The following is a 10,693-nucleotide window of genomic DNA, read 5'->3' as shown; positions in this document are numbered from 1 at the left end:
ATGTTTAACAACGGCAAATTGTACTTGTTGGTCTTGTATGTACAATCTATTAACAAAACTTGATAGAAGCATTGGGCCAACTTGATCATCTCCGGATGCGCTAAGAAAATACGAGTCACTTTGACTTCCAATACTTGCTTCCCCATTGTGTATCCGTTTTGATCGGCTAACCATTGAGTTTGTTCCATAACCGCTCTACCATCCCATGACCTCCTCCTAAAGGCTGCTCTTGCCGTGTAAATTTGCCTCAAAGTGGACAAGTTATCCTTATCATCCTCCTTAATCTTCCTAAGGATGTCACTTGGTTTACACGCTTTCATCGACCTCACCGTTTCCAATTGATGTAGTTTCAACCCACAAACGGCCGCGTGTCCGACAAGAGATTCCGGATCATCATGATTGTGACAACCATTCATCACTTTAGAGAACTTGTATACCTTACTACCATCGGGTCTCTTGGGTCTATTAACTATAATCTTAGACAGGCAACCATACTTCTTTGATTTAGTAATGTATTCTCTTGTCGTCGTCTTCACGTACAGTCTTTCCTTTGCCTAGTGACTTTCTTGCTTTCCACCTCTCTCACAAACAATTTCCAAACGATCTTCACTTGAATGACGGCCTAAAACTAAGGCGCATTTGATCTCTATTCCCTTGTCTATAAACCATTGCTTTGCATCGTTTATATCTTGCCACTCCAAATCGGTGAAATAGTGGAAAGAGGTATCAGGACCCAACAGAGATATAACTTTGGGTTGATCTTCTGCAAACGCCACAACAATCTACAACAAATATCAACAAGTTGATGATTCAAAATCGGTTTATATGTTACAGTCGATTAAACCGATTTCTCACAATCGGTTTATATGTGCAACTATAAAGACCAATTAAAGATTTGTCTAAAAAATTTCAAAGTCCACAATCGGTTCATGTCTCGTGTCATAGAACATCACCAACAAAATCCGATTCTAGTCACGTACCCATCGCGCCAAAAATTTACTAGAATCGGTTCATATGGTGATGAATAAAGACCGATTTTTGTACCCAATTTGGGGATGTTACCCAGAATCGGTTTACGCAGTGTTATCCAATAAACCGATTCCGGGTTAAAGTTTTGAAAAAAATTTCCTTTTTGGGCGATTGGGACATGCAAATACATGTTTCTAAATCGTTACAACTCATTCCTGTTTATTAAGAGCATTATCATCTTCTTCCTGACGAAATTGTTCTTGTGCTTGAATAATATCCTCAAGCATTCTTTGGTTGACATCCTCTTCTTCTTTCAACAAATTATCCAATTAGGTAGGATCGAAATCATGATAATCTGATGCACCCACTTCTTCATCACTACTAGAGTCTTCATTATCATTATAAAGTTTCATTTATGCTAAGAAAATCACAAATCCTGGTTTTTTTCTTTTTTCCCTCTACTTCTACTTTCCCTCCAAACCTTAAAACAATTTCTACTCTAGTCCTAACACCATAATCAAACTCAAACACCAATTAATTTAACTAATACTAACTTAATTAATCATCACTAATTTAATAAGGATATATTAGACATTAACATAAATAATGAATAAGGGGTTTCTACAAATTACTTCCTAATGATCCTATTTTATCATATAGTTATAGGTCCAATTAAATAGCATATGCTCCAATTTAGCCAGGTAACAAACCCCCAAATCATCGGGTATTTTCGAGAAACTCCTATATTCTTGAACTATAGACGAACAAGAAGCGAAGAACCTCATTTCTCCTAATAAAACCTTTTCTCAGCCCTAAAACCCTAAAAAAAAGGAAATCTCAAAACCTTTAGCGGGCATGGCATCACTGAAAGAGATCTTAACAAGAAGACCAATATCAGCAACAATCAGATTAACAGTACCAGCCGGAGGAGCAAGACCAGCACCACCAGTTGGACCAGCGTTAGGTCAGTATCGTTTAAACCTAATGGCATTTTGTAAAGATTTCAATGCAAGGACACAAAAATACAAACCAGATACTCCAATGGCAGTGACAATCACAGCATTTAAAGATAATACATTTGAATTTACTGTGAAATCACCATCAGTCACTTGGTACTTGAAAAAAGCTGCTGGGATTGAATCTGGTAGTGGTCGTTCTGGTCATGTTGTGGTTGCGACTTTAACACCTAAACATATTTACGAGATTGCTAAAATTAAACAATCTGATCCTTACTGTCAGTATATGAGTTTAGAATCGATTTCTAAATCCATTATTGGAACTGCCAAGTCTATGGGTATTAAAGTTCAGAATGAATTGGATTGAAGATGAGAGATTGGGCTAGCTTCGTAATTGCCTTGATGATTTGGATTTAATGTTTTGAAGAATTGCTGGGCAGTTTTTCAGTTCTAGGGTTTCGTTTATTTGGATTATTAGTTTCTTTTGTTTTTGTTATTTATGATGAATGATAAAGAAGAACTATGTTTAATGGTCATTTGAAAGTGTAATGGAAAACTATGAAAGACACCTTCTTCTTTTTTTCACAGTTGAATTTGTTTGATTCATTGTATTAGTAATTTGGTGCGGTTTTCTTGTTTTTGCTTTCATGATTGATTATCTCCTTCTTGGAGTTAAAAGTTTGTAGCTAGGTATGATTAATCCCAGATGCTAGGCAGTCAATGCTTGCTGAAAATTCATTTGTAATCCTATTTAGTTACATTTTTAAGTTCTAGGAATTACATACAGAGACAAAGAGAAAGAGAAGAAGTAGAGGTTGGGGAGCTTATTGAAAGCATGTGCATCGGGCCTGCCAAACCCCTAGCATCTGTAAGCTTACTTCACATGCATTGAGTTCTTCTTCTTCTTGTTTTTCTTTTCCTCATCAATGATTTTCTTTCTGCCTCACGACTCAGGACCATTATTTGAGTAGATTTTCTTCACTGATTAATTTTGTTCATTATTTTTGAGTTTTTGCTAGTTTAGGGTTTTTTGAAAGACTTATCTAGGGTTTGAGAGACATGATGTGACGAAGTTTTGTAGTAATTGAATTGGTTTGCTTAATGAGATACTTCTTTGTGTCAGTTTCATGGTTGTGTTTCTTAATATTCTTTACTGTAAATTTCATGGTAGCTGATTTATAGAACTCATTTTCATAGGTTAGTAACTTCCAGGTCCTTCACGACTCTTGTGTTTAAGAGATGGAGAATACGTCGCCTCTGACATTGGTTGTGCCTGAGCACATTCTTGGCCCGTTGTTTGTTAGTGCAAATTGTGCCAAATTAGACCAAGCCCTTGAAAATCTTAAAGAAACTGCTAAAACTCCTGACGGTCGTTTGAAACTTTCTTCAGTGAAGATCCTACCTATAGTTCTTGACCTCACAAGGTCTCAAATCTTCTCTTCAAATCATTATATTCTATTGTTGTCTTTTAAACTTCTTAGAGACCTTTGTGCGGGAGAAATATTGAATCAAAATTGCTTTATAGAGGAAGATGGGGTCAACGTTGTTGCTAGGGCATTGGATTTAATTAATTTTGATGCTAACTCTAGTGATGAGATTATCGAGATTATCAGGTTTGGCTTGGAGCTTCTAGGAAATGTATGTGGAGCAGGGGAAGAACATCAGGCTGCTGTTTGGTCTCAACTTTTTCCTGTTGTATTTAAAGATATTGCTGGGCTTCGGGTGAAAAAAACTTCTGATGTACTGAGTATGGTTATATATTCTTGCTGCCACGGAAGTAGTGAAATAATGAGACAGCTTTGTGAGGTTCCAGGCTTACGGATTGTTGCAGAAATTGTTAGAACTGCTTCAAGAGGTACTTTTTGTGTGTTCTTGTGCATATGCCGTGTTTTGATCTCTTGTTGATATGGCAACATGTTTGAGCATGTTTCCTGTGTTTTTATATATTTAATTTTTTTTTTCTTTTCTTTTTATTAGATGGTCTTGAAGAAGATTGGTTGTTGGGGCTTCTTGCAAAAATCTGCCTCGAGGAAGCTTATTTTTCACCATTATTTTTTATGTTGAGCACAACTGGTGCACACGAGCAGAACAATAATTTGAAGGAGACTGGTGACATCTTTACCCTAGAAAATGGATTTCTATTGAGTATCCTCTTTGGGAGCTTGAACAAGAAACGTGATGAAAATGTATCCAAGGAGTTCGCTCTCTCCATTCTTGGAATACTGAAGAGAGTTGTTACAGTAGTTAATTTTTTCTCGAGAGGCCAATCTACGCTTCCAACTGGTGCTCCTGCAGTTGATATTCTTGGTATTCAATTAACATTTTAAGGGATATTTGTGCACATGATAGAGATAATTTAGGAACTGAAGAATCAGTTGCTATTGTTGATTTATTACTGTCATCAGGACTTTTAGATCTTCTTATAGATTTTCTTCGTGAGCTGGGTCCCCCTTTGACAATCAAGAAATCTATTCGACAAGAGAGCACATCTATACAATTGAAGGTTTGCCCTTATAAAGGGTTTAGGAGGGATATAGTTGCTGTTATCGCTAATTGTTTGTACGGGATGAAGCATGTGCAAGATGAAATTAGGCAGAAAGATGCTATCCTTTTGCTGTTGCAACAGTGTGTTACTGATGATTATAATGAGTTTTTGAGGGAATATGGAATACGGGCAGTGAGGAATTTGCTTGAGGGAAACGAAGAGAACCAAAAAGTAGTCGCAGAATTGGAGATTCAAGGGTCTGCAAATGTTCCTGAACTTGCTGAGCTTGGGTTTCAGATGGAACTAGACCCGCATACTCGGCGTGCTAAGCTTGTCAACATCTCACCGTGTTAGATGCTCCTGAACTTGGTGAGCTTGGCTTTCTTGTTTCTTTTGTTTTTGTTGTTTATGAGAACTATGTCCAACGGTCAACTGAAAGCAGTTTAATGCAAACTATGGATGAAACCCTTTTTTTTAATGCTCAGAGTTAGATTTGTTGTATTCACTGTATCAGAAATTTGGTAGGATTTTCTTTTCTGTGCTTTCTTGACTGGAATACCGTATTGGAGTCAAAAGTTTGTACCTAGGTATGGTTAATTTCAGATGCTAGACCAATGCCCCTTGCTGGAAATCACTTGTAATCTATTTAGCAACACATTTTAGGAAAGAAAATTTAAAGCGTCAAACAGAACAAGAAAAAGTATGAAAACTGTAGTTGTACAAATTCAATTCCATCTTATGTGGTTACACTTTTAAGTTCAAGGGAACAAAATTTACAGCGAGAAATAGAAAGAAAAGAAGATGATTGGTGTTGTTATGGAGCTGTGGTTTTTGTTTTAGTAGAAGCCCTTTTGATTAAAATCAGCACATGCTTCGGCTGGGCATACCCTCATTCATTAAAATCTGTTCTTTGAATTTGTGGAGAAAACAGATGGCGTAAATGAGGCCTTCCAAGAGAGGGCAACATAAAAATGAAATTTTTGACGAGACTGTAGTGGGTCACTTGGTATACAGGGAACTACAACAACACCGCTTTGAGTTATTGTCCAATCGACAGACCCTCCTGGTTTGTATTTGTAAGAGCAAGTCGTAGCTTCTCTTGTAATTCTTAAAAGGAAACTATTGTTTGGGTGCCATATTGTGGTTCTTTTTAGTTTATGCACGGCTCCAGGCAGAATTTTGGTGCGTGTCATGGGTGAAATCTTATAAATGTTATTAGTATAGGTAACTGCATCTGGTGCAGGTAGGATAACACAAGGAAATTGAGTCATAAAAGTGCCTGTTCCCGTAGATGGCAGGCCCGCCCCTCAATCATGTGTTTTCCTTGACATTCCAGGGCATCAGATAATCCTTGCCGCCTCTTTTGAAGCTTCAGATCTCCGACTACATCTCAATTCTCTCTTCATTCGGATTTTAGCTTTTCATGCTTCCTGGGTAATAACCAAAGTGTATGTTAACAGAGTACAAATTACTATTTCTGGGGATAACATGTGCAAATTTGTAGAGACTACTGTTAGTCTGCTACAACCCCGTCAGAAGGAACCTTGTTCTGTCTAGGCTAATCCGTATTACCGATTTTGCCAGTTGCTTTTCCTAATTTTTGTCTTAGGGACATTCAAAGTTCCAATTTCATTTTAATTTCTTCTGCTATCCAAAACTTCAAGGAAAGGTTTGCGAAAGTGGTATAATCCACGATAAAGGCTCTCGTGCACTACTATCTTAATACGCTAGACAGTATTAAGTGAACCAAGCATTCACCATTCAATAATATGTATTATTTGTACAGTTCCGTTACAACGCCGTAAAATATCTACCTGTTATTCATTCCCTTGTGGGAAGAACATGGCAAAATCTTAAATCAAAGAAAGACAAAACTAATACATTAAGTTACTTGATTGGACTTTTCTTTAAATTATCAGATGGCCCAGCAACATCTGCGAGGAACAAATATGAATCAGAACATATGAACTTAGTAAAATTCAAAAACAAAAATAGCATATCATTCTAATTGGTTTAGTTTTGCAAAGATACCAGTTTCTGTTTTCTTGGCTTCCCCTTCGGATTTCCACACAATGTCATCCAAACCAGTTGATATGTTCTTGTAAAACTGCATTTTTTTTTACAACAATTTGTCTAATGAATAATATCACACAGTAAAGTATAAACTTCAGGATTGAATGAAAATCGCAAATGATTAAATGTTTCTTTGACGATGTTCGCTGAGTAATACGTAAAGCGTAATGACTATTATACCTTGTGAAATTCAAGTGTATCTCCACCAGCTTTACGTAGCTCGACCATGTACAATGAAGGAGCCACCTCAAAAACCTGAAGGAAACAAACATGCCACATTAGCAGGTATGCATCTTATAGTTCACAAATTTCGTTTTTGACAACCAATTATTAACAAACTGAAAGCCAGTTTTCTTGATCACGAGAAACACGAAGAAGCCCCAGTAAACAGCACAAAGACGTCTAATTTGATAGTTTAATTTTTCCTTTGGTTTTCAAAATGTAGTACCTCTGTTGCAATGGACAAAGGTCCTTTTCGTCCACTCTTACCTCCATGAAGCTTCATCTGAAACAATTATATGAAAAAATAATTTATCAGGAAAGAAAGCTACATAGTAGAAGCGTTAGGAGGGTGATGATCATGTACCTTGTACTGATTCTTTTTTACATCAAATCCCAAAGGAGTGGCAGCTTCTTCGATTTTAGCAAGTATCTCTTTGGCCGGAAGTTTGGAGGTAAATCTAGTTTCCCTTTTAACAAGTCCCTAATGAGAGCAGAAGTATAAACAGTACCACACTAAGCAATGGATTATAGCTACACGCGAAAAGGTAAAAGAGAAATAACAGGCATTCACGACTAAGCATAGATGACTATTGACTACAACCTAAATACCAAATTCACTGATTTCGAGTTTAATACAAAGCGAATGAAGCATACCATCTGCTTATCAAATAGATTGCTGAGATTGAGACCCTGAGAATGAGAGATGAGTTCAAAGGCATTCATGGTAACTGGTCTTTCATCCCTCTTTTCTACAACAAGATTTCTGCTTTCCTGTGTCAAGAAAGAAACCAGTAACTAAAACTCAATACTACAGCCTTCTCTGACAGTCACTAACTACACATATGCTCGGTTTATACAGTTCTGTATCATTACGAGAAAAATTACCGCAGCTTCATTAAAAAGAGCATCGACATCGTCAAGATTAATCTCTTCTTGTTCAAAGACTGGTGGCTTGTATCCTTTCTTAAACCATTCGTTTTGTAATAACTCCGGGAAAGTAATTCTCTGTTGAAGAATAGCATTATAAAGTTCAGGACATAGACTACATTCATCCGCACTCCTTGAATATGAATGAATATGTTTCGCAAATGCTCTATATTTCAAAGATACCGTAGAAGTAATTAAGTGAAGGGAATTACTGTTGAAGGATTTGGGTCAAGGATCCTTTTGATTAATTTCTTTGCACCGGAAGAAAACCATGAAGGAATGGAAAATTCAGCCTTAAAGATCTGCAATCAGACAGTTCCTCATAAAAACCAAGGTTGAAAGTTTGATGTTTTAATATAAATCCTTACTTAAGTATCTACAGTATAGTAGGTGAAGACTTCCAAAATCGTTTGTTTCATAAGTCCCATTCTACGACACCAATTAAAACAAAACCACCAATGAAACACTCCAATTTATCAAGCATTAAAGGTATGCCGTTGATATTGTAGTGTTTGCACCACATATATAGAATAAATAACATCCACGCATCTTATTTTATTTTCAGAAGATCAAAGAAAACGGCAGCAAATGAATCCTAGATCCACTAAGGACATAGATTTCAAGCAACGAACTAACATAGTATTACATATGATGGCCATCGCCATAAAGCTCACCTTTTTGTATAATTCCATGAGGTTTGATTCTTCGAAAGGAAGATAGCCTGTCATGAGGACAAACAGGATTACACCACATGACCAGAAATCTGCCTTAGCTCCATCATAACCTTTATTGTTGATTACCTGGAAAAGAAGTAGAAGGATATAGCTCAAATAACACAAATACAAGAGAGATATGAAGAGGATTAACAACGGGGTTTGAGTGGAGAAAGGAGAAAGTTAGTCTCACATTAAGAATTCAAATTGTCCGAAGCTATAAATACCTCTGGAGCGACATAATTTGGTGTCCCACAGGTCGTGTGAAGTAATCCATCTTCCTGAAAATAAAAAACCATATGTAACTTAATTGCAAAGGTTACATTTTCCGAGTTGTTTACAATCTATTCATGAAGCTAAAGTCTGAAAGCAGGAAAGTGATCAAACAACTACTTAAGCATTAAAAAAATCCCGGAGTCCTTGTTGTTTTTCTCGTTAGCATGAAAGATCCAATTCCATAGCATCATAATAAAGAGTCTATCCTTATCTGCAATCATAAGAGAGGAATTGTTTGACACTCACTCGAAGTTGCTGAGGCAGAGCACTTAGTCCAAAATCCGAGACTTTAAGATCCCCATTACCATCCAACAGCAAATTCTCAGGCTAGTAAGCACACGAAAGCAGTTGTCCTGCTGATTGAGTGAAGATGCAAAATAATAACCAAAACCACAACAAAAGCGAAAATAAATGCAGTGTGGTATAGTAAAAAATTTGCTACCTTCAAATCTCTATGGAAAACTCCTCTACTATGGCAGTAATCCACAGCATGTGTTAGCTGCTGAAAGTATTTCCTCGCTTCATCTTCCTTCAATCTACCTTGTTTAGCCTAAGTAATGTAGGAGGAAACCATTAAGCAAACGCTAGCCTAAGTAATGTAGGAGGATACCATTAAGCAAACACAAAGTCTACGAAATTACATGTCGATCGAGTTATGTATCCTCAAAATGACGAGAATTGCCAATAATAAAATTCGTAGTCAGGGAAAGAAGAATATCTTACAATTTTGTCAAAAAGTTCACCACCTGTGATAAACTCCAGAACAATGTACACCTTTGTCTTACTAGCCATAACCTACACCAAATAGTGATCCCCATTTTTACAAAAATCATGAATAAACAAACTTCACAATTCACAAACAACTTACAATAATAGTTGTAACATTACCTCGAACAAACGAACCACATTCGGGTGTCTAACCAATTTCATGGTTGATATTTCGCGCTTAATCTGCATAATTCACATCAAAATGAAACTTCAACCCTTGAAACAAAAGGATAAAATTTCGAATTGGAACTAACAAAAACTCAAAAGGGTACTATCTGAAAACCACAAATTTTGCAAAAGTTTTTGGGATCATATATTCTTCTTATGTCTTCCTAATCAAAACTAGAATCAACAAAAAAAAAAAAAATAAATCAAATTAAAGAATCTAAGTTATACCTGACCAATCATCTTATGCTTAAGAACTTTTTCTTTATCAAGAATCTTAATAGCAACATTTTCCCCAGTCTCAACGTTTTTAGCAAACTTGACTTTCGCAAATGTTCCTTCTCCAACTGTTCTTCCCAATTCGTATTTCCCTACTCTGGTTGTTCTACTACCTCTACCACTACCACTACTCATCCTTCCCTCACTTACTCTCACAATTTCCTCTTTTCTTCTAGATTTTTTTTTTTTACTCAGATTTCATATTACAAAATCAAATCGAATCTGGCATCAAGATCTTCAGTTTTTAAGTGCGTGTTAAAAGTAAACTCATTAGTTTACATTTTTCCTTAAGTACTCCGAAAAGATTTAGTACTTTCTTTTTTTCTGTTATGCTTTTTTAAGATTTCGGGGAGTGGATGAGGATCCTTGTTTTTGAGCAAGGAAAGAGGAGGATGGTTTCGTATGTGTATTGACGACCGTTGGATTCAGATGTTGGAGGAAAGGATGATGGTCAACTTTGGCTGATTTGATTTCTCTCTCCTCTTTTCATCTAAATAATTGCAATTAATTGAACATTGAGTGTCACTGTCAAACGGTGGATAATAAAAGGATAAAGTTTAGGATACGCGTTTCATACGCGGAGCAGGACCCACATGGTTGGTCTAACAAGGGCATATCATGGAGATACCCACGGGTAAATCCTGATTTCAGTCCCGACCATTTTTATGTGGCGGGTCCTTGCGGCCTTGTAAGAGTCGGGACATGAATTGGAATTTTCACATGAGTAGTTTTGTCATTTCCGTTTTGCTCGACTATGGGATGGTCAAATGCTAATTCATGTGAGTTTGTCTATTATAGCTGACATCGAGTAAGCTATAGCTAAACGATCATAAGACGGTCACAGGTTAGTCGGTAATGAC

General features: G+C 36.6%; 2 protein-coding genes across 3 annotated transcripts; one reads left to right on the top strand and one right to left on the bottom strand.

Annotated features, from left to right (window-relative positions):
- The first annotated feature begins 1,654 nt into the window (after positions 1-1,654).
- LOC113290101 (ataxin-10-like) lies at positions 1,655-4,911 on the top strand. 2 transcript variants are annotated; one of them, XR_003331386.1, is made up of 2 exons: positions 1,655-3,780; positions 3,903-3,954. XR_003331386.1 is itself a non-coding variant. In XM_026539636.1 (2 exons), exons 1-2 carry the CDS (start codon positions 3,165-3,167, stop codon positions 4,250-4,252), a joined length of 966 nt encoding a protein of 321 aa, XP_026395421.1. In that variant the 5' UTR covers positions 2,357-3,164; the 3' UTR covers positions 4,253-4,911. The 2 variants fall into 2 exon arrangements, 1 of the variants encoding a protein (XP_026395421.1); XM_026539636.1 differs by having other exon boundaries at positions 2,357-3,780; positions 3,903-4,911.
- A 1,236-nt stretch (positions 4,912-6,147) lies between these two features.
- LOC113290100 (CBL-interacting serine/threonine-protein kinase 23-like) lies at positions 6,148-10,203 on the bottom strand. The gene is made up of 15 exons (XM_026539635.1): positions 9,786-10,203; positions 9,510-9,572; positions 9,345-9,416; positions 9,064-9,171; positions 8,868-8,948; positions 8,573-8,626; positions 8,307-8,432; positions 7,845-7,934; positions 7,591-7,710; positions 7,360-7,476; positions 7,070-7,186; positions 6,932-6,988; positions 6,664-6,738; positions 6,442-6,517; positions 6,148-6,344 (listed from the first exon to the last, which is right to left on the bottom strand). Exons 1-15 carry the CDS (start codon positions 9,966-9,968, stop codon positions 6,298-6,300), a joined length of 1,386 nt encoding a protein of 461 aa, XP_026395420.1. The 5' UTR covers positions 9,969-10,203; the 3' UTR covers positions 6,148-6,297.
- Between the last annotated feature and the right edge of the window lie 490 nt (positions 10,204-10,693).

Source organism: Papaver somniferum, chromosome 6, assembly GCF_003573695.1.
Source record: "Papaver somniferum cultivar HN1 chromosome 6, ASM357369v1, whole genome shotgun sequence".
Classification (NCBI taxonomy): Eukaryota; Viridiplantae; Streptophyta; class Magnoliopsida; order Ranunculales; family Papaveraceae; genus Papaver; species Papaver somniferum.
Note: the sequence above shows the minus strand (reverse complement) of the source record. Positions and strands in the feature narration are given on the sequence as shown.

Bases quoted from the DNA above. Each gene is read 5' to 3' on its own strand.
- LOC113290100 (XM_026539635.1), bottom strand. From the start codon at position 9,968: ATGAGTAGTGGTAGTGGTAGAGGTAGTAGAACAACCAGAGTAGGGAAA. The intron at 8,949-9,063 runs GTAGCAAATTTT...TGTGCTTACTAG, and splicing joins TTTTCCATAGAGATTTGAAG to CCTGAGAATTTGCTGTTGGA. The intron at 7,711-7,844 runs GTAATTCCCTTC...ATTCTTCAACAG, and splicing joins TTGACCCAAATCCTTCAACA to AGAATTACTTTCCCGGAGTT.
- LOC113290101 (XM_026539636.1), top strand. From the start codon at position 3,165: ATGGAGAATACGTCGCCTCTGACATTGGTTGTGCCTGAGCACATTCTT. The intron at 3,781-3,902 runs GTACTTTTTGTG...TCTTTTTATTAG, and splicing joins TGTTAGAACTGCTTCAAGAG to ATGGTCTTGAAGAAGATTGG.